A 26,533-nucleotide genomic window follows, 5' to 3' on the forward strand; every position below is an offset into this window, starting at 1 on the left:
GGCATTTGTAACCTTATATTCAAAGCTGAAATGGTGATATTGGCCTGGGTTTTGCTTATGTTTGGGGTTTGTTCTGGTGTTTTGGTTTGGTTTTTGTTTGTTTGTTTTTGTGGGAGGTTTTTTGTTGTTTTTTTGCTTTGTTGGGGGGGGCTTTTTTTTTGAGCCAAGGAAGCGTGGAAAAATATATTAGTGTTATTGATTTGGCTCTGTAGAAAGTCATCAAGGAAAAAGGCTTGAGTTTCTATCAGAAACAATGCTTTGTTCCACCTTTTCAGCCCTTTCTATTTCAGGTTATCTGAGTAGCAACCTGATTCAGTGGTAAGAATCAAGGTCATATTTTATTCAGTACAAGAAAATGGAAAATCTGGCAAGAGCCAAGATACTTGTTTTGAAATGGTTTTATTTAGCCCTTTCTGCTACAGCTGCTGTCAATGGCAAGAGATAAAGCTAATGACAGAGTACAGGGAATTTACTGTTCATTATTCATGACTTGCTAAAAGTTCAAGTCTGTAAAGGATTTTGTTATTCTTTTCATAGGTCTTTCAGATTTTCAGATATAATTGGCTGCAAGAAATTGGATGAAGCAATTAAAGAAAAGATGTATGTTTTTCTTGACTTAATAACCTTGACAGAAAACTTGAGAACAGAATTTAATCCACAGAATATTCATGGACAAGTTCACTAGTTAAAATTGCAGTGTAGCAAGATTATGTTCATGCTTAAATCTGTCATTATTGGAATAAACTCTAGACTTGCGTTTTGTGCTGGCATCCTCAGACCTAACTAGCTCTGTTGTGAAGCCTTTAGTTTATAAATAAAAATCTGAGTTACAAAATTAAAGCAGTTGTAGACCTAAATAGGATGTGGAATGAATGAGTGGAGATTTACCTTTAATGCAGAAAAACCTCTGCTGAATAGGAACAATCATCAGTAGTGTTGTATTGTCTTATTTGTTCTTAAAGTAAATTTGAGGGTTCTTGATGTAAGTAAAAATGAATAAACATTTAAACTAGATTCTTCCTAACTTGTGGCTTGGCTATCTTTCCTCCTCCTGCTTAGGAAGGTTGATGTGTCCTTTCATTTGGGACTGCAGTAGGTGCACATTGGGAGCACGAGGGTGAAAAGAGGGGCTGTGCTACAGGAGTCCATAATATGACACTTTTGATTTAAACCAATGTGGGAAAGGAAAGGACAGGAAGAAGCCAAATCAGTCTTTGATTTTACCTTCCCATTAAGACAAATGGAAGAAACTACAGCTCTGATTCAAGGTGTCAGTTCTTTGGCTGAAGGGTCTTGGATGCAAACTGAGGCAGTTCTAGTTTTAGAGCACCACAGTTTGACTTCACATCTGTACCTGCTGTAATGTATTCTGTGCTTACAACTGGACATGTGGACATGACAGGTTCATTTTACATATTGTTCAATTTTACATTGCTTTTTCTGCAGTCTTCCCTGGAATCTGAATCCCAAATTGTATTCCCTTTTACAAGTATGTCAGTAATAAATTGCTACAGACTGCCTTCTGCTCGTACACACAACGTAGTTTCAACATACTTCCACCACTATAGATCAAAAAAAGATTGAGTGCTTTAAAAGAAGGTCTTGCAAATATTTTACAGCACAGTTATTTTTACAAACAAAACATGGTTATTCTTTGTAAAGAAACATTTTCAGTTTACAAATAAAATGCTACCCAAAATAGTGAGGAAGGTGTTGGACAATATTTTTCATTTCTTCAAGTTGGAGCCTGACAACATTAAATTTCCCATGGTAGAGTCCCCCCTCTTTTTCCTCATAGAGTTGAAAACAAAAACAAAACCCACAACCTGTTTAAAACTGACCTGTCAAAGGAATTACTCGGGTTTTGTTGCTTTGAAAGTGGCTGTAGTGACCCTTGCTGTGCGTATAATTCCCTTCTAAATGTGTTTTGGTGAGCTTAATTAGTTACAAGCATTGTTTCTTTTTTTTGAATGGGTGCAGCAGAAAGGCCTCCACTACTTATATATAAATTTGTGAATTTCTGACAACTGTTTAGGACTGGTTTCAACAAGAGAGATTATGACAATCTGGCAAAATTATTAGAGTTGGAGGGGACTTCTAAACTGTAATTTCTCCTCCCAGGTGCTAACATAGGTTAGAGATGGGATACAGAATGGGCAGAGTGAAACAAAAAAGTACGAGGGGGAGAAGGAATAAAGGTGGATTAGCGATTAAGGAGCTGAGACAAGATAAAATGAGGTGGAGGAATTTAAAAGGCTAGCAAGAAGGTTTTTTTACTGACAAGGAATGCTGGGGGGGCGAGAGGAAAAGCCTTATGAACCACCATAACATCTTGGCATAGAAACCACTGTCACAATTCTCAAATAGTAAAGATGTTTTGTTTACTAATGCCAGAGCATTTCTCAGCTTCTTCCTGTCTCAGTTACTGTCTGTTACTGGTTACACATAAGAAGCCTCTTAGCTCTTCATCTTAATATTGTTACTCAAGTTTTTAAGAGAACAAAACTCCATCAAAATAGTGATGGAAAACTTCACATAGTGCACAATGTCTGATTAGATTGTGTCTTGATAGTTAAATTATAGGGATGATGTTGCTGTGCTGTTTTTTAAAGGTTTAACTATGATTGCAGTGGCTTGTGTAAAATGTTTTTTTAAAATATTGAAACAGATATCTATATTTATATATATACACTTATCTTTGTAGTAAGATCCTTATTTTGATAGATTCTGGTTTATTATGTAAACTTCAATTTCTTCAGTATGGGAATTAGTAAATTATTTCACAGTGAAAGCTATTGGGTCAACGTGTCTGATATTTTCCTAGTTTAGATTGATATTTTACTTTCTCTTGCAAGTTGTAAGGTGTCCAAGGGTCAGGCCTAATCATCAGATCAGATATCTGGGAGGTACTAGGTTATGTGCTCTCTTCAGCTCAGGTCATATAGCCTGTCAGTCTTGTGTTTTCTCCTTAGAGAATTATTATGTTTGAATTTTACACGTCCACATAATTCTTCAGTGCAGAAATTTCCTTCTTTAGTGGTACAATAGTGTTCTTGAATTACTTTGCAACCTGATCTATATTATACAAAATCGATTTGTTTTGACAAAGTACTTTTTCTTTTCAAAGAGAGGAAATGAATTTAATATAATTACTTACAGTTTGTTTTGTGACACATTGCGTCATTTGTTTTGGTTTATAATTTAGGTGGATTGGAGTTAGTTTTCCAAGTCACAGACTATGGTATTGATGTTATATTTTTAAAAATAAAAAAACTCACCAAAATGTCTGCTGTAGAAGGAGATGGGAACACGCTAAAAAATATATGGATTTTTCGTATGTTGAATTATTCAAAGGTTGGACTACAGTCTCAATGCTTTTTAATCATAAATTAGCTAAAAGTTAAATTAATAATTCAGGTTGTATTAAAAGCAGTTATTTAGCTATCCGAAATATTACTTTTATTATGTTGTTTTTTATAGGAAAACTGTGGTGAAAATACTCACATTTTTGGTGATTTAGAATGAGGTAACAAGCATCCTCTCCTCTACTTGCACATTTTCTAAAGCTACCTGCTTTCACATGTGAATGTTTGAGTATGTAAAAGTAGCAAAAAACATCTTTTTTTTTTTTTTCCTTCCTATAATTCCAGGAGCTGCTGGGTTTGTTTTGCCACCGACGAGGACGATCGGACAGCGGAGTGGGTGAGACCCTGCAGGTGCAGGGGCTCCACCAAATGGGTTCACCAGACGTGTCTGCAGCGCTGGGTGGATGAGAAGCAAAGAGGAAACAGTACTGCTAGAGTTGCTTGTCCTCAGTGCAATGCAGAATATTTAATAGTATTTCCAAAGCTAGGTAAGATATGTATCACTGAAATTCTTGTTTCTTTATTTGTTCTTGCTTTCTTTTTTTTTTTTTCTTTTCTTGTGCTCGGAGCATCAGTTCTGTTGAAAACTCGTCTATTCCTTTTTCCAGACAGAAAGAAATAACTTTATATTCTGCTCACATCTTATTTGGTGGCTTAGTTAAATACCTTCTAAAAATTCTGGATGTGCTCCACTTAGGTAAATTGATAAATTTTGTGATTGACCTGTAATTATTTCATGGCTAATGGGATTATTTTTCAAGTTGAGCAGAGGGTGAATTCTTTCAGCAGTTGCCACACAGCACATAAACACATCCCCTTTTTTGACTCAGCTTGCAGAGAAACTTATCAAAGGAAATTAAGAGGAAAGAACCTTATTAAGCAGCATGTGGCATTACCCAAAAAACATACTTTCACTTTGTTTTGGAGGTATTTCTGAGTCAACACTGCCCTGAAATAGAGGCAGAATATCTGTGGTTGCTGGGCACTGCTTTAGCTCTCTTTGTCAAGGTGAAAGGAAAAGGTTGGATGTGGTCTTCCAGAGTCTACTTACTTGAGTAGCCAGGTAGGACACTGCATGGTGTGTTGCATGTTATTAAATTAGCAATGGTTGCTGTTAGTCCAGCCCTTATTTGCCCATGTGTTCTATGGGATATATTAAGTAAAGCAAGAAAATGAAATGTTGCCATGGAAACTTAAATTTTGTTTAAAAGTAAAACTGCTTGTTAAAGAATTTAACATTTAGAGGATTTTAAAGATCTTTTAAAGGACCTTTTTTTTGTAATGAAACAGCTGAAAATAAATCAGTTCTTTGGGACAGAACCTCTTTCCTATTGGGCTGACAAAATTAGGGTGTCAGGGGAATTTTATGAGTGATAACGTTTATTTCCATGATAGAACACTGAGTATTGGGAAAGAAAATATGGACTAGTGTATTGCTGATATTCAAGAAAACATAAAGCAGCATGAAGCTTACTACCAAGTTATTTGTGTATTGACCACAATTCAGCTGTGCTATAAAGATAAGGGAAATCTCCATCATAAAGAAGGCATCAAGTGATAAAATTTAGCATTGGCTTTGGGAAGAAAACTAGTGTAATATCTGGACAGAGACTGTATCACAAAACTTGAAGCTGTTTAAAATTCTTATTTGTATCTTGAATGATGAAATTGTAATGTGAGCTGCATTTGCATTTTATTTTGGCATTGGGAAAAAGGGGAAGCAACTGTAGTTTGGACAGGATACATGCACATAAACAACAACAGGCATTTTAATCTCTTCTTGCAATTTGTGGCATACTGTATTTGAAAGCTAAAATTACTAAATTTTAACATTTCTGCTTTCTGAAGGTGACCTAAAATTCTTGCATGAGATTTTTCAGCTCTTGCATGCAGGTATGCAAGAACCTTTTAATGTATCTGATGTATTTTCCTTCAAAATACCATCTTTTTCCATTTTAAGAGATACGAGCATAAAATTCAGACTTGTCTGAGAGTACAGAAGACATCAGTAGTAGAGCAGGGAGATGAATCTGGGTCCATGCAATATCAATCATGAGCCTGAAGAGCCTTAAACAAGTGAGACAGTCTTGCCTTTTTGTAGGTCTTTCTAATAACCCAAAGCTGTTCTCTCACAATTCAGCTGTAAGTCAGGCAAGGTCACAGCAGGCAGGGTTGGACAGTAGGATGTTTTCAAGCAGTCTTGTTTCTTTCTCCTGCAGCAGGTAACTTTGAAGTCAGTACTGGTCATAGTGTACAAGAATCTAAAATTACTTGAGCAGGGAAGAAGTAACAAGTGAAGTTTCCCTGAGGCATTACAGTTCAAAAACTTATCTACATTAAGACTTCTCTAATGCGCTGCTGGAAACTTCTTTCTAAAAACAAATTTCTGTGAAAGGGCACTCCTTAACACAACTTTTAATTTATGTTTATAGTTTGGAAGTAATATCAGTTTGAGGAGACATCCATTATCCACTTATCTTTATAAGTAACAGTGGGTATCTTTTTATATATTTACCAATTCTCAACACCCCCTCCCATGGCATATCTTTACATTATAATTCCATTTCAAATTTGATAGTGCCTATCAGTTTTGGTGATTGGTAGTAATTATGTTCTTGCTAGCTGTTTTCCTCTCTTCTGAGAACTTTTACTGAATAGAAAAATGTTATTACCACTTTGAAAGTAACTGAAGTATCTCTTAGATAATTATTTCAGTTTAATGAAGAGAAAACAGACTTTGGCAGAAAAAGATCTGTTAAAGCATGACAAATTTTGCAAAATGAAAAATATTTTCATTTTTATTTCCTTCTTTAATTTGTATATCAGTAATATTTATTTTCCTGCTTTTTCCTTAATACCATCTTAAAAGAAACAGATTTGTCCTCCTTCCTCACTGCTGCCTTCCTAAGGGACTAGTTAAAAGATTGTTTCAATAATTTTTTTCCTAGTGTTCTATAGCCAATTCTGTAACTAGCTTCTCTTAATGATTAGTATCAGTATTATAACTTGAAGTGTTATAAGGGAAGCTTCACTGCTTTTTGAGTCTCTTGTCTTCAGATATAAGTTTTCAAAATTATGCAACTAAACAACTTTTTCAGTGACTGTGGGAAACAGTCAAGATGTGTCAATTTGTGTGCATTTAGTACTTGCAGTTACGACCTTGTTGCTACTTCAGGCACATTGATAGACATCCCAGTGCTTTCTTAAGTCTGTCCTGGAAAGTTAAACACAACTGTTAAGAGCTGAACTGCTTGTTCCAGTTCTTTGTATTTTAAACAATGTTCCTTCTTCACAAGCCTTTTAATTTTGGTACTTAATCAACAATATGATGCTCAACTCGAGAACAAATTTAACTCTATAGTTACACTGTTTGTGGACTAATTGACATCAGTTGGTGTATTTGAAGCAGGATACTGGTGAGGTGTTCAGTGTCTTACAAGCCACATAGGAACATGCTTCCTGCCCTTAAAATGAGAGCTTTTTACTAAAGAATGCACACTGTACTGGAAAATGCACACAAAGGGAAACAATTTGAAGTACGTGAGTAGTAAATTAAGAACTCAAGGCTCCAGCAGAGCTCAAGTAGAGAGTACATCAAGCAATATTCTGCCCAAGTTGTTAGGACTGCCCACTAGTCTGTGCCTAACTGCAATATTTACAATGACTTGTGTTAAAACTGCATATAAGATAGATGTGTTTAAATCGCAGCTCTTCAGTAGGATATTCACACACATACACATGTACAGGGAAAAAAAGTTAGTCCTTCTACAAGGTCTCTCTACAAACAGTGTGTAAAATCCTACCCTGTTTAAAAAAAAAAGGAAAAAACCCATCACAAAAGAGATGAATTTGAGAGTGCTTTACGAGAATACCAATGCTGATAAAACATGACAACAGATGAATTCAATTAGATGTTCCTGTTGCTTTTTTTCACTGACTGACTTGAACTGAGTAGAACTGGTTGTTTTGAAATCATTCACTCTAGAGCTGTGCTTTTAAAAAGAGGAACCAACGAAATCATGAAACAGGAGTCACAATTTTGTCACTGTGGCTCATGGAAACACATTTTCTGCAAATATCTGATGTGAATTTCAAATCTTGTTTGAATGTTTAAATGCACAGCTTTTAATTCATTTAGTGTAAATATGATAGTTCAGACACAAACTTCGGGGAACGGGGTGTTAAATTATCACCACTCTAAAAACTAAGAAAATAAAATTGTGATGTACTATGAATATTCGAGGTAAGAATTGAACTGCAAGGGATTTTTGGAGAATGCCAAATACAATACCTTTTACCTTTGGAAAGGTAAAAAACCCAAAAAAACCTATGGCACCTAATCTTAATTCTGTGCAAGGTCAGAACAAGTTTTGATTTGTTGAAGGTCAGGAGGAAAATGGCAATGAACTCAGGACCAGTGTACAATCCAGAACATGCTAACTAGCCTGGCAGTTCATCTAGCAGAAGTTCTGTACATCTAGTCTATCCAGACTTCAGAAAGTCATTTCATGCCACTGCTCAAGAGATCATTTTTTCCCCACCCTCCAAAAAAAAAGAGATTAGTGAAAGAATTACAGGCTAGAGTGGGTAAACCTCGATGAGAGACACAGAGGATTAGTTACTTGAAGAATGCCTGTAGGCTGGTTTTGAGCATAACTTTTGAGCATAACTGAATTTGATAGGAAAAAGTAGGAGGAAGCTAACAGGAACTGTTCTGCATTTGAGCTGGGGGAGGACAGTCTGTATGTAGAATTTGTTGACAAATACAAAAGTAATGTGGAATCTGATCATGGTGATGACATTTTTCACTTCCATACATACATCTCAGTGTTCTGGCTTTTGCTTGACTGGTGCTGTTGCAGACCCTCAAAGAAAACATGCAAGCATTGCCCTTGTTGGCCTCACCAGAGGTGGTCAGGGTAATGTCTTACTCTCTCTAAGTCTGGAAAGTGCAGTTTTCCATAGACAGAACAATGAAACTATTCATGCATTGTTGTCAAAGGCACTAAATAAACACTGGAGAAAAAAATACTCCTATTCAGGTTGAGAGGTGGTCCTCTAAAAATACTGAATGCAGTCTCTAGCAGTGGAAGGATTCTTTCCTCCTGACTGTGCTGCTACTTACTGTATAGCAGGATAGTTTAATGACAGAATTTTCAGACCAAGCTGTCAAAGATAAGTACATGAAGTACATTACTACTTATTGGTATTTTTTCCTTTTGAAACCTAAGTGTCTAACAAATAAAAAAGCCACTAAGCCTAAAGTGCTTTCCACAACAGAACTATTCTGATTCAACACAAAGGAAGCTTGTCAACTTTAGTGGGTAAATTAGTGCTCTAACCAGTGTATCAATCTCTTGGAAAGATGTTGCAGTACATTAAAATAGTATTTAGTTACAAGTTAGGCTTAATAGCTTTTTAATTATATGTCCTCATTTAAACAGCACGTGTGGTATGTCAGACTTGTATTTTGCCCAGTTTTTTCTTTCTTATCAGTGACAGACATCGAGACCTTTCTTCAGGATGCTTTTTTGTGTATTTATATCTATCTTGAAACCTTACTTTTCCTTTATCATAGGTCCAGTTGTTTACGTTTTGGATCTTGCAGATCGCCTGATCTCAAAGGCATGTCCCTTTGCTGCAGCTGGAATAATGGTGGGCTCTATATACTGGACAGCTGTCACGTACGGGGCTGTGACGGTGATGCAGGTACACACGTGTTCCCTCTCCTTGCCAGCTTTGAAAGCAAGTCTTCTAAAGAAAAAGTCTATTAGGATTCCTTTTTTTCCTTGGCTTAAAAGATATTTCAGCTGCTTTCATTGTAGTTAACAAGTGAATTCCAGATGGGCACATAGAAACCTTTTCACTTTTAACTGGTCCCACAGACTTGGCTTGGTATAAAGCCAAGTCTGCCTGTTCAAACATGGTTCAGTCTGCAAGTAACAAAATTCACTACTGCTCTAGCTGGCTGCCTGTTGTATGGCAGGCTGGTGAACCCAAGGCTGTTCTCATAGAAAAAGTACCATTACTGCCTAGATACTACTAATGGGTAATTCTTCAAAAAGGACATGAGATTAATCTTTTTCTCTCACTGGAGAAAAACTTTGCCAGTAATGTTCAAAGGGTTGAAACATGATGAATTTTTTTTTTTTTGTGTAATGTGATTTTTTTTTTAAATTATATAAAGGAAAATGCATCCTCTGAATGATGTAATTCATTCATAAACAAGAAATGCAAAACTGAAAATTAATAATATGCTCTTTTAATTACTTCAGACTGTATGAATAGTTGAAAGGGGAAAAAATACTTTTCCTACTTCTGTTCTTGTGAACTTGCTACTTAAATATAAAAATAATGTTGATAGGTAGTAGACTATTAACTACAGAAAGGCTTGTTCACAGCTGTCCTAGTTCAGCCACAAGACAAGAGTTTTCATAGATTGCACAACTAGAAGGATCTTTGTTACTGTTGTAGTTGTTGATTCCTATATCAAGTCCTTAACCTGTCTTGCCTGAAAGCATGAAAATATTTCTGATGCAGATTCAGTTGTATGCCAGCAAGTATTCCTCCACACAGTTCTCATTTTAAATGTACAACCTGGTCCTTCTCCATGTAAGTCATCTGACACTAATTGTTCCTGAACTGTGTGGTACTGCCCTGCAGTTCTGCAGATGGCTCCATCTCAAGATCATGTGCTGTTTTGGTTCAGTTTGTATGTGATCTTGTAGCAAAAATGAACTGAAGCCCAAATGAGTTGTTGCAGTCCCCCTGGTACCAGTGTGGCCAGGGTCAAGCAGGTGCATAAGAGATGTTTAATGACTTTGAATACCACCTCCATTCCAGTGGATGAGTCTCTGTATTACAGAATGGTACACTTAGGAATTTTCTCATTGGATATTTTGCTCTTGTGGCTCCTACAGGAACATTACAACCATCTGTAATACTACAACCAGACTTTTGAAATGCACTGGTCCTCTTCTCCTTGCTCATTGAGACCTTTTCTGTAGGAAAATATATGACCTTTTTTAGCTGCCCTAGAATTACATAATAAAGTGGAAAGATAAATGCTTCTTTCTGTAGTTGTTTTGCTTTTGAAATGAGGATCTGTCTAAACATTAGTTTAGGCAGCTGGTCAAATCCAGATATGAAGAATTAGCTGTTTACCTGATTTAATGTTTTGATTGTATGGGTGACGCCCTTGGCAAGACAATTTATTAAGGTGGTAATAGAGGGAAACTGTCTCACCCCTTTTGCCACCCCAACTTTGCTGGGTTTAATACAACTTGTCTCCTGATGCATTTCAGACTCCTTCAGCTGAATGGCTGGGGAGAAGCACAAAAGCTATTTTTAAAGGTTAAGAAAATTAAATACAGAATTGACATTGTGACTCTAGTAGTAGCTAAGTCAGTAACAAATCATATAGGGTTACTGAAAACAGAGAAATATAGTAATCTAAAGCAGAAGAGACAAGATACTGAGGCTTTTTTAGATGGACAAGGAGTCTGAGGAGAAAAAGGATAGTGTCAGACTTCATGGTTTGGGTGGAAGATATGGAAGAAGCTGGAAGACAGATGCTGAATATTTTTTCAGGGATAATCTTTTGGCAGCAACAGTATTGGTTATGCCTATTTTTAGAGGCTGTGGTAGATAACATAACTTCCTGTTCTAGAAGCATAAAATGGAATGGTTTTCAAAGCGTGTCTAAAAAAATACAGTTTGAAGATACTGGGGTACATTACCCTGGTTTCTTCCCTGTGCCCTACCTACTCCAGAAGTACAAGTTTTGTTGTTTTCTTTTTTTAAAATTTTGTTATTGTTGCGTGTTCTTATCACCTCATTCTAAGTTTTGTGCAAGTGAAGACTTGATAGTTTGTTGTATTTGTGGAAAAATGAAAAGTCAGTGAAAGTGCATCAGGAAATTTGCTGCCTGACAAACATAATAGTTATTTTAATGTTTCTAGTCTTCCTGGATTCTTATGGAGAGAGTCATGAAAGAGCCTGTTCTTCCCAGAAGGACTTCAAGGACTTTGTTACCATTTAGTAATTCTTAAATTGAGATGACTCTAGAGGATATCTGCCACTTGCATGTTTTTTATGTCCTCAGCCCCATTAGATTTATTCAAAATTAAAACTATGTACTTTTTAGGAAACATAAGGCACAGGTTTTTTATAGTTTTAATCCATACATTTTATAAACTGCAAAGGCTGATTAATATTTTTATGTGCCAGTGGAAAGGTTTAGACACAGCAGTAAGGATTGTCCTTTAAAATCATAGCATTAACCACATTTGAAAATAAAGTACACATGAAGATATGCTATTTCCACTACAGTTGAAAATAATGTACATCTTCCTGCACTGTCTAGAGAAGCAGTAGTTTAATACTGTGATCTCTATTGCACAAAGGATTCCTAAATAACATAAAATTTTGATTAAAACATCATGAGATACTTGCTATCAATTTATCCTTTGAACAGTAGTATCTAATCAATTTCTGAGTGTAGAATTAATTTTTGTAAAACTGTAAATGCTTCAATGCATTTTGGAAAGCCTGCTATATTAATGCTTCAGACATTTAGGGGTTTTACATACACAGAAACATGTGAAACTTCTCTTGGGATGGGAAGGAATTGTGTTACAGCTCTCTGCAAGATTAATGATTTGCAAGCTAGAGCTGGTAGCTCACCTGCATTACACTTCAGAAGCAACCAAGGATGCAAAGAGAAAACAGAGTAAATTAGGTAAAACCATATTCCTTTTTTCTTAAAAGGTGTGGGCAGCTCCAAACAAACTCTACTCTTTAAGTTATATTTTGTTCAGTTGTGGCCTCTGTTATGTTTGCCAACCATATGTGTATTTTCCAGGTTGTGGGTCACAAAGAAGGTCTTGATGTGATGGAGAGAGCTGATCCTTTATTTCTTCTGATTGGCCTTCCCACTATCCCAGTCATGCTAATACTGGGCAAGATGATCCGCTGGGAGGACTATGTGCTCAGGCTGTGGCGCAAATACTCTAATAAGCTACAAATTTTGAACAGCATATTTCCAGGTAATGTGATAAATTTGAAAGAAAATACCAAGATTGAATTTCTGCCTTTAGGAGATGGGGATAGGCAAGTAGTGTTTGCCATTCTTAAGCAGAGGTGATTAACACCATCCTTCTCTTTCATGTTCATTCTGTTTAGATTGTTTTTGTATAGTACCTAGGGAGAAAGGTGGGCCAAGAGGAGCAGGAGCATGGTTTCAGTTAAGGCCTTAGTAACAAAACAAGCTGCTAAAAATCATATGTCTTACTTGAAAGTAAAAATTAATACAGTCATTTAATAGAAACAGAATATTCACTGAGAAGAGGGATTGGGCTATAGATTTGTAATGGAGTGGAGGGTGGGCACTACTGTGCTGTGTTCTTTTTGAGGCAGTGGCTATGTAATCTTTCTTTCCCCACTTTTATCCCCTTAGGCATTGGATGTCCTGTTCCTCGGATTCCAGCAGAGGCGAACCCTTTGGCAGATCATGTCTCTGCTACACGTATTCTCTGTGGAGCTCTAGTTTTCCCTACTATTGCCACGATAGTTGGCAAGCTGATGTTCAGCAGTGTTAACTCAAATTTACAAAGGACAATCTTGGTAAGATTCAGTATTGTTTGTTTCATAAATTATTATAATTTGGGAATATGAAGTGTTGTGGGGGAAGGAGGGAAGGTAAAAAGGAACGTGAATTGACCTAGAATTTTAAGAGTGGCATTTGATTAAGGGAAGGGGTTTTTTAAGGTTGCCTGTCTTGGTAACCATGTGGGTGAAAGACTTTGTCCATATGACTGAAACTAATCTCAGTTCAAGACAAGGCTGAAACTTGTATCTGGTACTGTACTAGGCAAACTTTAGTAGTAACCTTAGCCAGCATCTTCTAAGAACAATCTCTGCAAGGGAAGACTAAGGTTTATATTATAAACTTTTTCATATAAACTTTTGTTTACTAATTTTGAGAGAAATTCTTCATTTCTTATTTTAATAAGGAGAGAAAGACTAACTCTCCATAGAAGTTGAGTGGAAGGGGAGTGACAAAGAGAGGAGATGATCTCTTCCTTTGTGAATAATCTCTCTGGTTGCAGCCTTGCAAGGGGAACTTGGTCATATGGTATCCCAGGTCATCTGACTGTCACTTCAGCCCCTGTTTACAATTCCTATGTATTTATGCCCCTCTCTTCCATATGGAAGAAACAGTGATGTTACAAACATTCATGCAGACTAAAGGCTTCTTGGTGTCTCATTTTGAAGGCTTGAGATAAACATATTATAAAACTTTCCAGAGGGAAATACAAAAATAGGTTTTATTTCACTTCACTTTTGGCAAGTGGTGTTTTTCACAGTCTGGTTATGGAATAGTTATCTTTATTATTCCTTGTGCCATGTATAGTATATATACAGAGAAGGGAGGAAAGCAGATACATATCTGCATTTTCTTTGTTCTTGAAATAAGATGTATTTTGATTTTGCGGTTTTTTGAAGAATATTTGTCAGACTTCCAAGCAAATAAAAGCTCTTATAGAGTCAGTGTGTAATCCCTTTAAGTAATATTAACCTCTGTAATAGTACATTGTGACAGTAAAGTTTGAGATATTCGTTTGGAATTGTCCTAATTAGGTAATCTTCAAAAGAAAATGCCATATATTTGAAAACAAATCTTCTTTGACTGGAAATTTTTAAGAACATTTGCAATGGTATGTCACTGAACTGTGCAGGTTTTCAAAATATCTTTTTATTTCAGGGTGGAATTGCTTTTGTTGCTATAAAAGGAGCTTTTAAGGTTTACTTCAAGCAGCAGCAATACTTGCGCCAAGCTCACCGCAAAATTTTAAATTATCCGGAGCAAGAAGGAGCGTAAGGCTGTGACCTCCAGATGTCATACAGTCTCACCTAACAGGTTTCCATGTTGTATTGGTTCCTTTGTTATTGCACAGTAGTGGAAAATTGTGATAAGTTGCTGCTCCTCTTTTTTTTTTTTCTTTAAATACAATAAAGCACTGTCTTGTGGCAGGGTAAATCCTTTCAGCAACCACTGAACCTAAGAATGTGACTTGGCTTTCATTATTTTGGAGTATTTCTGTAGGGCAACAGGCTTCTGAAGTATTTTCTTTGAGCCAATATACTGAATGGAAAAAAAAAAAAAGCATTAACTACAGAACATTTTAAATGTTGTTAATGTAGGCTATATCCAAATGCCTTTTCCATAGGTGTTGTCATACCCACGCTGTCATCCAGTTCAGCATTTCACACAATGAAGGGAAATTGTTTTAGAAAGGAAGTGTGAGTCATTGCCAAGGAGAAGTAATTGTAGGACATCAGTCAGTAAAGATTTCCTTGGGTTTTGCTGGTATCAAAGCGGGAGTGTGAAATACTCAAATGACAGAGAAAGCAGAAGATAGATCTCCCTCTACAGGACTTGTACGTCAGCTTGAACCACCTAAGTACTAGGTGTTAAAATTAGCATGCCTTTCAGGTGACTGTTTTTTTACTGATAATTTTCAGTGTCCTGTTGTATCTTCTGCAGTGCCTGGTGTCATTTTCTCATGGCTTTACTGGTTTGTAACTGGTGCTGGATAGCATTTTTTTTCCTCCACAGTAAAATAATAATAATGGGGGAAGTAAATTGCAGTTGCTTAGTTTGTAGTTAAATATTAGAACACTTGTTTAGTTTCCATGTCCTTTTGATTGTGTAAATATCCATACAAGTACCAAGAGCAGTAGAAATGTGAGGAAAAAACATTGAACACTAAAGCTACATTTTAACTGACAGAGCAGAGCATCCTTCTAAATTTGCAGACCTGAGTGTGTGACTCAGCTCTGTTCAGGACTGGGCTCTCCTGCCCTAGAGGAAGGGCTGGCTGGAAGGGTGTGACACTACACGTAGAGTACCTGATCTGAGCATCATGCTGGCAGGGTAGATGCTCTTAGGGTAACTTGGCTCCATTTTGTAAAGGACTAAAGGATAAATCTTTAATGTGTCATGAAGTTTATTTATACAGTAAGCTTTACTGTTCCAATATGTCTAAGGTAGTCAGCTGAGAGAGACATTAGCACTTCAGTTATTTGATGTGTTTATAAACTTAATTTCAACAGAAATTGTTTTGTGAAGTTAAATTTTGACAAACATAATACAGCCATTTAATATTCATACCAGACCTAATCTAGATTTAGTACTTCATGTTCTTTCCTAACAACAGTTTGTTTGTTTTTCTCCAAGTTTTTCTTTTCCTTGTTCATATTAGTATGTCAAATGCATGGAGAAGGGTTTAAAAAAATCTTCTAGTGAATTTATTCATAAATAAATATTTCTTTTCACCAGAAATTGAGTAAATGCAGAATTGACTTCATATTTGACTGCAATAATGTATGTTAAGAGAAATTCAAAATAAGGTACCTTTTCTATAGTATGTTTATCTTAATTACCAAGATGTAATATTTTAGAATTGTACAAAAGTGTATATAAAGGCCAATTAGTATTCAAAAACTATACAGGTATTGAGAATTATACATTCAATCAATATCAAATACAGTTGAGTTTCTTGCAGTAATGGAAGAATTACTATAATCTTGTAAGTCTGCTGATTATATTTGTCTTAGTGGGCTCACTTTTATATAAAACTCTAAATTGAGTAGCGGCCTCTGAAAGTTGCTGCTTTCTGTAAGATAGTCTTGAAACAATATTATATGTATTTCTTACAGAATTCCTCGTTTCAAGAAAACAGCTTTTCAGTGGTCTTCACTGTATATATTTCCAAACAATTTATTACTGTTTTTTAAAAGTTTGAAGAATTGAATGATGCAAATTAGCGGGTTTGAAACTTGTTCCATGGGAAAGCTCATTGTCTCTGGAAGTTAAAGCTATTGTAAAAATACAATTATAAAAATACTGTATGGACTGTAAGATGATTTCACATGAGCAGTAGAAGGTCATTACTCTGTAAATCTTGTTTTTAAGTATTGAAAATTATAGTTATGTTGAATTAGGTTGAATAAATATTTTTTACACTCCCTAGTGTATTTTGTCAGTTGAACAAAAGCCTGTAGCAAAACTTTTTAATGAAAAATGTGTTTTGTTTTAATGCATATATAAGGACTTAAAGTTAATTTTAAGTTTATAGCCTAAAGAAATATCTTGGTGACGAAGGAAGAATTACTATAAGACTTAAAGCTGACATTGACTTTTGGTTTGATTTGGGTTTTTTTCTCCTCTCTGGTGATCAATAAAGGATGTAGGGGAATGCGTTTCTCAAACATTTAAAAAGCAAAAGAATTGCAACACAGACAACTGCCAGTAACACAGAGCTGGGTTTGGGAGCTACTACATTTCTTTAGGTTGGCTGATGGACAGCATTTATTTGGGCAATACACTGATCCCTCCTCTTATCTTGAGAAAGATAATACTGTCTGTAGGAAGTGTATTTTTCACTAATAGCCAATTTATGTCCCATTATTTTCAGGATAAGGAATATGAAATGTTATCTGGCATTTCTGACTATACTTCCTTACCTGTAATTTGGTTTCTCGTAGACTTCCATTATATTGACAAAGGCACAAATTTTCTGAGCTGTGATTATGTAAATACATAGGACTTACTTCTCCTCTTCTCTCTCATGTCCTGCCTTAAAATCTTTTATTTAGATGAAGCCCTACTTTGCTTTTCACTATTATTTTTTTTTTGCTTGCATGGTGGTTCTTTCCTGTAAAACTTAAAAGTATTTGTGCCAAAATTTGCCCAGCATTCTTTCTGCTTTACTAATACATGGAAGTCCAGGGTAGGCTTTCTTAATTCATTTCAAACCTTACTCAAGAGCTTGAGTAATACAGTTGACTTTCCAGAAGGGCAACTGTGACATTGACATGTGCACAAAGAGAATATTGCTGTGAGTGAAAAATGTGTTCTGCAAACAAGGATGAACTCTCTCCATTAGGCCATGGCCCCTCTGCCTCAAGAAGATTTGAAGATCTGTGGCCACTTTGTCCATTCTTGCCAGTTAGTTATTCACATGTTCTGGATATTTAATTGCTTTTGCTCCTCTGAATATTGTGAGCATAAAGCAGTTATTTCTGGTGTACTGCACTGAGTCTTTCAGTAGAAAAATTCCATTCCAGAACCACTAAAAGCAAACAGCAGACATGACTTGAAACTGCCTCAACTAAACAGCTCAGCAGCACCTGTCAAAACATATCGTGCAGGCACCTCATTTAATGCTGGGTGACTAAGCCATGGAAAAGCAATTGCCTAAGCAGTGGTCCTCCATAGGAAGTACTGTGCTTATTAAAAAAGTTAAAAAGAAAAAAAAAGGCAACTTCTAGCTTTAGACCACTCTGTGATTGAGCACACAGAGCTTGATGGTTTGGGTGGTTTGTGTTTTTCAGTTGCTCCTCTGCTCTTACTACAGCTCAGTAACACTGGGCTGCAGATAATGGGAGCTGACAGAGGATCACACTGCTCTGAGGATTTACTATATGTCTAAGGGCTGTTTTGTCAGTAATTGTCATTTCTCTGCCGTGAATCATTACAAGAAGCTAATACCCTTACTTGCTACCCCTAAAAGTGCTTCCCCCTACCAATTTTCTAGATACTTCTCATGCACAGAAAATAGAATATGTAAGACAACATAGAATCAGAAAAACTTTCAGTGTGATGAAAATGAAGAGTGGGGTTTTTTTCTGCAGCAAAATGGTGGCTGGTTCAGAACTGTCTGACTGACTTGATGGAATAAAGTACCACATGACCTCTTTGGCATAGTTATAGGTTAAGATCCCATAGGTAATTCAGAGTTTATTACTAGTCACAGTTTGCTGCATGTCTCTTGTGTTACTCTGTTTCGGTAGAAAAAAATGCCATTTTGACATACAGAAGCTGAGATTTGGACCCAATTCCCTCAGTACCAAGCTATGAAGGGCTAGTGGGATTTCTCATAACCAAGACAATAGCAATTCTTTTGAATGCTGAGAGGAGCATAGAAAATTGTTACTAACCTATAAGAATACTTCACTGAATAAAGGTTACAGTTTTTATAATGTTTTTTGTACCTTTTAAATGCAAAACAATTTTTCTGTGTTCTGTCTGTGGTTTCTTTTGAAAAAGCAAATGGCATCTTTTAACAGCAGGGTTCTCAACCCCAGCATGTTTTTAAATTTCAAGGTACTACAAAAATGAAAGTGCTTTCCGCTTAGCATAAATTATACACTGTGGAATGCAACTGACCTTCCTCCATTAACAAGCCCCATCTCCTGCTGCAGACACAGAATTGTGCTATGGATTTACGTTGCAAACCACCTTACTGGTAATTAGGCTTCTTTTCTCATCTCGTTTCAAAGATAAATGAAAATGCAAACTAACCTAAGGAGTAAATTCACAAGTGATTTCAAAAGTATAGGTGCTTCCATTTCCTTGTTCAGCTCTAGATCCTTTATGAACAATTTTTCTATTTAAAAAAACACAGTTACAACATTTACATGTAGCTAGTTATATGTCAAATGACAGAAAATATATGTGTATTTCCTGAGCCTTCAGGCCATAAGCTTTTTTGGATAGAGTTGGAGTAGGTGATCACAGACAGTCTGTAACATTCCTCAGCATTTCAGTTCTTGCTGAGCTAAATCACATACACTATGTGTTGAAATCCCTTTATATAACACTTAAGAGTAGAGTCATTAGCAGCCCACAGAAATATTTTGTCCTAATCTACAGATTAGGACCAAGAAAAACATAAACCAGCTTTGCTAGTGGCATCTGTGGAGACATTTCAGAGATGATTCCAGCAAAAGATGATAGAAGTTGGCCCAGATGTCGGATCATCTTGTTTCTTTCTGAGCAGCACAGGGCCTTTCTTGGCCAAGCATGAATCTTGAGTACATCCTCTGCAAAGGTCAAGGCCATGTGGCTTGTAGCACTGAGCTCTCTGTGCCTCAGTCTTTTTAACCAGCTACCAAGATGGGGATAAAGCTCGGCATGGAAAACTGCAGTTGCAGATAAGGTAATTACAGAGTGTTGTTACAATGGGAAACAATACTGCTGATGCCTCCCAAAACTGTGTGTGATGCATTTATTGACTAATATTACTGTCTTCTCACTGTCAAAATGGTGGCCAAAGTCCTTATTTATTCCAGCTGGCATTCATATGTTACATAAGTAACTATTTGCAAACCTGCAGTTGACCAGCAGAAGGTGTCTTTCATAGTTACCCTGTTTTTCCTTGTTACCACATGAATTAAATCACATAAACCTCCCATGCAGTGTCTCATTGAGGAATACAACAATTTATGGCATCCACATATGAAGAGCTTAAAGAAAGCAATCAAAAAAAAAAATTGGTCTGTATAATAAGCTAGACACCTTCAAAAGCCTGTTAGACTGTCAAGGAGCCTCTTTACAGGGTAATTAGTTGCATGTTGATATTCCAAAGCGTTTTAAAAAGCAGTGCATAAGACTGAATTTCTCCCTTTTGGCAGCTGCATAATCATCATCTGGGAAGCCACTGATCCTTTGCTTGCACCTAAACCGACCATGGACGTGGCCAAGAGAAACTGAGTATCTCTGCACCAGCCATGATGTGCAGCCCGGATGGTGGTTTTTTGTTTTGGATTGGTTCTAGTCTGGTTTTAAAAGAACAAGGCTTGTCATTGCACGCCCCAGGAAAGGCACAAAAGGCACAAGCGAGCTGAACCGATCAGCATGTGGCAGTTCTGCGCCAGTCAGAAAGCAAATAAATACACTGAAGTGTAATTAGGATAAATCAAATATGCACCACAATTATATGGTACATGGTAAGCAGACTCCAAAAGTGAGTGGTGTACTTTTGTATTGTAACATTTCCTGTGTTCCCAAAGCAAATTTTTTCCTTATTTCATTTTTGAGATTTAATTAGATGGCTTCAAAAGATGTTGGTTTTTTGTCTCTAACAAACCTTTTTTGAAAGTTGTGTCTTTTTTTTACTAATTTACTTATGGGGGAACTGAACAGGATTACCATCAAAATACAGTAAAAAAGCTTCCCTGTCCAATAGATAAGGATGCAGAAGGATAGGGAGACTCTACAATGAAGTTAAATTCTAGTACTGTTAACAGGTGAACTTGGTGCTGTCTGGAGTAGTGCATATAGTGAATTTTGTCTTTTAAAATCTGCTGGCATGAAAAAAAACAAAACATCTAATCAGTACTGGATAAACCAGCACACGCATGCACACACACAAAATCTGCCTTTATGTTCAACACTGATAGCAAAAGAAAAGTGAGATACCAGTGACAGCCAAGTGCATTGGCCACCCTGCCCCTCAAACACTGCTCTCGTCACCTTGTCAGGGTCTCACCTGGCTGGAGAAAGCAGCACATGCTGAAAAGCAAGAGCATGTGAAGAACCACTTGTGAGATCAAATCTTCAAGTGACTCAGTTGTAATGGGGTGCTTCAGGCAGTGACTGCAGGGTCACTGATCTGCACAGCCTGATTTTTCGGTCCCAGAAGTCCTACAAATTTCCATCTATGGAAACAAAGCAACCACTTGTCAACATGAGCTGTCAGCACAGTGGAGGATTGAGGTTCCTCGGGCACCTTTGACAAATCTGTCACAGCTGGATGCTGTTGCAGATTAAATTTCAGCTGGTTTAGGCTGCAGTTACACAGCTCAGGAATGGTCTCTGCTTGATGAGCAGATGCACCCAGAGTAATTTTGTGACTGAATGAGCCATGGATATGCCACCTGATACTGCAAATTGTACTGCCCCTTGCCCATTGCTACTTTCCACATGATTGCTGGATGCTACTGGGAGTCTTTGGGGTGAGCTGCCTCCCCAGGAGGAACTGCAGTTCACAGCAGTGCCCTGTCCTGGGGCCTGACAGACACCCGTTGCCAGTGGCTCCAGATGCAGCAGGGGTAACCTGCTCCCAGCTCAAGCAGTAGGATAGGTATGAAGACTGCTGGGGGAAAGGTCAGGGCTGGGCTGAGATACTCTTATTTAATGATAGATACTAAAAAGGGATCTGCAGACCTGAGATGGTGCCAGTGCATTGCAAACCTGCACCAGGGGCCTGTTCTTGGGGTGCAGGGCAACTACAGAGCTTTGGGCTGACCTGAAAGTCATTATTTTTGTACTGGAGCCAGGCTGGCAGAATTGTACCTCTCTCTTCCTCTGGGAGGGAAGCCAAGTCCAGTTCTCCTAGGACACAGGGAAGGCACATGAGTCAAAGGCATAAAGGACACAGGGTGCCCTCTGCTATCGCTGTACAGTGAGAGCACAGACTAAATGGAAACAGCTGAGTTGGCTCTTGCTTAAATAGGGATGGGGTTTAGACTAATCTGCTCTACTGAAGAAGCTTCACGACCTTTTTTTCCCCCAGCAGGTACAAAATTTAAAAAATCCTCTGGTTGGTGCATTGTAAGGCTCTGACACCAAAGCACAAACAGACCACAGTACAAGTTTACAGAAGGCAGGTTGGCCTCAGAGCCTGCAGAATAACAAAAGATAGAAATGAGTGTTGTGGCAGGATTCTGGAACCATACCAACTGCTTGGCAGAGAAGAGATTCAGATTTCATATTATATCTAGAACAAGATTATCCCTCCTTATCACAGCTGTGGATGCAATGTAAGCCTAGAGCAGATGCTGGAATTCTAAAATTCTGCACTATCTGAAAGCAGACCCAGGTCCCCAGCAGGTAAAATGCTGAACTTGCCAACACTTTGTTTTGTTTTTTCTGCTTCTGCTGCTCCTGCCAGTAGTTGCAGTTGTGCTGAAAAGTTACTTTTAAAGGTCAGAGATAAAGATAGTTGGATGTGGATTTGCAATCCCGAACACATGCCGTATCTGAGAAGTTGATCTGATCTCATATTCTGGTTCAGTCCTTTTATAGTTAATCTCCCCATTTTCCAACTGTGTAGGAATTGTACATTTTGGCTAATCCTCGTATGCCTCTGGTGGTTGGAGCTTTTTCCATTGACAGCAGTTCATCAGTACAGCTAAACAAAATCACTGTAAGCTGTCAAACAGAAGACAAATGAGAGCTTACAAAATAGAATACTCGCTGAACTGAGACAAAACTTCCAGCGCCGACAATGATGATGGCAGGGGAGCAGAGACTATCTAGTTATAATTGCCAATTTAACAACAGCTGAGCCTGTACTTATCTGAATTAGTACTTCTGCTAAATTCATGATGTTTTTTCCTGTGCTAAGCCTTGACGTTAGCAGACACAATGCAAATGCAGTGTTCCAGGGATAACTCCTCTCTCAAAAAGCAGCAGGTGGTGGTTAGTCTGAGGAATGAGTCCTAGGGCAAGATTGCTTTTTTCCCTTATGTGGGCACCTGCTGTTGAGCTGAGATTTTCTGAATCTGCCTGCAAACCTCAAGGTGATGAGCGTGAGCTGGCTTTTAATTTATTATTTATTTATTGTATATTATGTGTGTTGATGATGTTAGTACACAGCATGGCATACCTAAAGCAGAAAGAGAATACAGAATCCTGAAATTAAACTTAGGCTATTCGTTACAAAAATAGGGGATGGCAAGAAACTGGAGTAAGAAACAAAGTCTTTTCATCTTTCATGTATAGGCATACTACATCAATTTTGGGACAGGAACCTTCTAACAGCCTTCTAACCCATATTACGTATAAGAGGAACTGTGTCCCTTCTCCAATCTGACAGTTATTTTAGTCCTATAAACAGTTTTTAGTCACATAAATTATGCCAGAGAAAAATAAAATTGGAGGGGTGACACAGAAATAGGCTATATGATACAGATAAGGAAGAAGTTTGTCTTCTGCTGAAATTTCAAATGTAACAGACCAACATGCCACATCCTAAAAGGCTTTGACAGGCCTCTCATCAGCAAGAGTATAATTTCCTACCATATATTCTGTAGGTCACAGCTGCAGACTTTTCTTCTAGTAGCACATTTGGTTTGCAGTTTGGAGATGAGGCAGATCGCATACAATGGTCAGTGTGCTCTAACAATGCCTGTGGTCTGAAGCATCAATATTTGATCCAGCTTTGACCAAAAATGCTGCACTGGAGCTGAGATGGTGGGTTGTGCTGCAGGGGGCAGGGGCTGGCAGCACTCACTGTGCTTGGAGCACGTGTGTGTCATGGAGCAGGAGTGCAGCTCTGACTGACAAAGGCCTTACTCGAGCAGCCTTGTGGTCCAGCTTCAGAACCAGCTGTGTGTGTTTCTGTCTCACCTTTCTAAGTCATAGAAATATGTGTCATAATCACGTGTTCAGGACTGCAAATAGGGGTGCACATTCACAGCTAATACTTTTACTTATGTAATTCTATTATTAAAATCTAAGGAGACTAGCTTTACAAGGTTGAATTTGAAAGTGAATGAAGAAAGATGCTGGAACAACACATTCATCTGTTCTTTTCATACTGTGTGTAACATCGTGTTAGACTTTCTCTAAATCTATGTAGGCAAGAGCCTGGCTTTACCTGAGCCAGTGTAATGGCTCCTTCCTAGCAGGAGTTGTTTCAGTTACCCATTCTCAACTCCTGACCCTGGCCCAACAGCAGGTGGGTGGCTGTGAAGGAGGATGGAGATACCCACCTGATCCTTTCGACACAGCCATGAGACTGGCTGCAGTCACCTTGTGAAACCAACCTGCACTCACCCCCATTTGCCTGTGTGAATTCACCTTTTTCTTTGCTGCCAGATTTAGATTACTTATTACAGCTCTGTGTGTGTGAATCTGACCTGCTCTCCATGACAGGCTGTAGCAGAGAACGTCAGAAGAACAGAGCTGAGCAAGGAACTTCAGCTTTCCCAGTCTTGCACTTTAATATGCAAGTAACATCGCTTCAGACTTGCATCACAGTGGTCAGTAGGGGTAAGTGTAGGTCTGAGGCCATTCAAGCTGACAAATCTCTGACTCATCTCTCCTCTCTGTTGGGGTGATACACTTTTCACATTAGTGAGGCCTTTGAAATAAACTGACAAAGGAAAGACAAAAGGGAATTTAAAAAATGTCATAATTATTTCAACATTTTAAATCACCAACTGCAATGTTATTCAATTTTGGTGAATGGGAAATTAAATAATTCGATTTTTTTCAAATCTCAGAGAGCAATTATTCAATTGAAAGCTCAAAAGTTCAGATCAATCTTCAGAGAAGTATATTTCTAATGGACAGGATTTCTCTCAAGCCAAGAACATGCATTATGTCTGCAGCGTTCTTTTCAAGCTTACAGCTCTGGAGAGTGCAATTTATTAATCTGTCAGATTTTATGCACTTCTTCCCAGGGTATCATTTATATATTATTTCTCCAAACCAGAAAAAAATATTTTTAGAAAGAGAGAGCAAGTGGAATAAAGCCTTTAAATACAAATCAGCTGATTCAGAGTCCCTTCTCCATTTTCTATCTCTTTCAGCCACATTGCCTGTATTTACCCTTAAGTTAAACCAGTCAGATGAGCTTTTGCTCTCTTATGACAGAATTAGAGAAAACAGGATAAGCAGTTTATCCTTTCAGTGTACAAGCCAGGCATCTCTTCCAAGCGGATGTATTAACGAGTCACCACAGCCAGGTGCAGCCCAGGGATGCTCACACCCAGCAGAAAGCCTGACTTGGGGGGGAAAGGTCCTGCTGCATGGAAAGCACAGAGAAAGGGGCCCGTACGGCTCCGTAATTCTGTTCTTCGTTCACTGTGCAAAGTATGCAGTTAATGAGATCCCTACTGCTGCCAGTTTCTCTTCTGTGCTCTCTACTGAAGGCTCATACTGCTCCTCTTTGCTCAGCACTCACGTGCCTGCACATACCTACACATACACACAGTTCCCCCACACTTTTTAAGTCTAGAGCCAAGAGGAGGCTGTTAGTACAAGCGTTTGGAAGGCTAATGTGCAGGATCCCTCCCATTCAAGGATACATCAGCTTTAAGTTACAGAGCTCTGGAAAGAAATGTTCCCTCCTCCTCCACTTCCACCTGACACACCAAGGCTGCTGCCACCACCAGGTCACCTGGTACTTCCTTTAATAAGACCATATTTCCAGTTGCTAAGAATCTTACCAAACTTTAAACACAGTGCTACATGGCCCCAGTGGTAACTGTGGAAGGTTTCTTCTTCTGAAGGTTTGGACACTTAATGGGAAATGGTGGCAGGTCTCTGACAGTCTCAAAGTTTGAAGCAGGGAATTGAAAACTAGGTGGTAGAAGGAGTTCACATTGGTGGTTGAGGTGGTGGTTTTTGTGACTTGTATGAAGAAGCTTCCAAAACACCCTGAAAATTTGAACATTGAAGCTGCTTGTGTGGGATTTGATGAAACTCAATTGTAATTTTCCATAGGGGTTTTTTTGCATGTGTAAGGGCCACATAAAGAGAAGAATTGGATTTTAGCATCTTATCACTACCTGCAGGGCTGTATAGCTGGGCCTGAAAGCAGAAAGGCTGTCCTCCAGAGCTCCTGGTGACTTCCCTGCTTAGCCTGTCCTACTTCAAGGCAAAAGATAAAAATGTGGCCTCAACAACAGGTGTAGTGAATGAAGGACAAAGAGGTCGGGGACTGAGCAGTCACTGAGAAAAATGCATAGGAGATGGCTGGCATTAATCTGTGACAGAGCCCGGGAGCTGCAGGAGGGCTCAGGGTGTAGGGGGCTATTGATGACAGATTGGGTGAAGGAGGCAGTGACAAATGGGTGAGGAGATGAGGACTGAGTCTGAGCAGGAAGGACATGGATCCAGAGACGATCAGGTAGGGGACGGTCAGGAAGACACATAGGTCTGTCACCACCAGAGGCTGGAGGAGAGGGTGCCTCAGCCCTTTGCTGCTCTCCAGCACCTGGGAATGCCAGTGCTGGAGCTTATCGCACAGACACACATGTCCCGCTGCCGGCACACCCCGCACGTGATGGATCCCGTGACGCTCCCTCAGGAGATAACGCGTGTCCGTGTCACTGAGGTAACACGGAATGAAAACTGTGCCGCCCCCACCCCTTCAGGTTCCCTTTTCTCTCGCTTGAACACTTGGCAATTACAGCCCCAGGTCTGTGCTACGAGCACTGTACCATCAAGGCCCCACAAACGCTGGGATACACCAGACCCTTTCCTCTCTTCCACAGCCCCCGGGCGCCGCTCTCCCCCAAAACCCGCTCAGAAGGCAAAATCGCTGCTGTTTCCACGCGTGTCCCTGCTGTGCCCGCTGTCACAG

At 38.4% G+C, this 26,533-nt stretch overlaps 1 protein-coding gene across 2 annotated transcripts in view; it reads left to right on the forward strand.

The window, feature by feature from the left end:
* Positions 1-16,397, forward strand: part of MARCHF5 (membrane associated ring-CH-type finger 5) — a 28,731-nt gene extending 12,334 nt beyond the window's left edge. The window contains exons 2-6 of one of the 2 annotated variants that reach the window (XM_051800589.1): positions 3,651-3,853; positions 8,944-9,074; positions 12,229-12,412; positions 12,823-12,989; positions 14,131-16,397. In XM_051800589.1, the coding sequence (XP_051656549.1) occupies positions 3,651-3,853; positions 8,944-9,074; positions 12,229-12,412; positions 12,823-12,989; positions 14,131-14,247 (802 nt within the window). In that variant the 3' untranslated portion in view covers positions 14,248-16,397. The remainder of the gene's footprint in view (positions 1-3,650; positions 3,854-8,943; positions 9,075-12,228; positions 12,413-12,822; positions 12,990-14,130) is intronic. The other variant, XM_051800591.1, reaches the window with a different exon arrangement.
* Positions 16,398-26,533: the final 10,136 nt, after the last annotated feature.

This window comes from Manacus candei, unplaced genomic scaffold (assembly GCF_025592945.1).
Source record: "Manacus candei isolate 608988 ecotype Guabito, Panama unplaced genomic scaffold, ASM2559294v1 h1tg000050l, whole genome shotgun sequence".
NCBI classification, from domain to species: Eukaryota; Metazoa; Chordata; class Aves; order Passeriformes; family Pipridae; genus Manacus; species Manacus candei.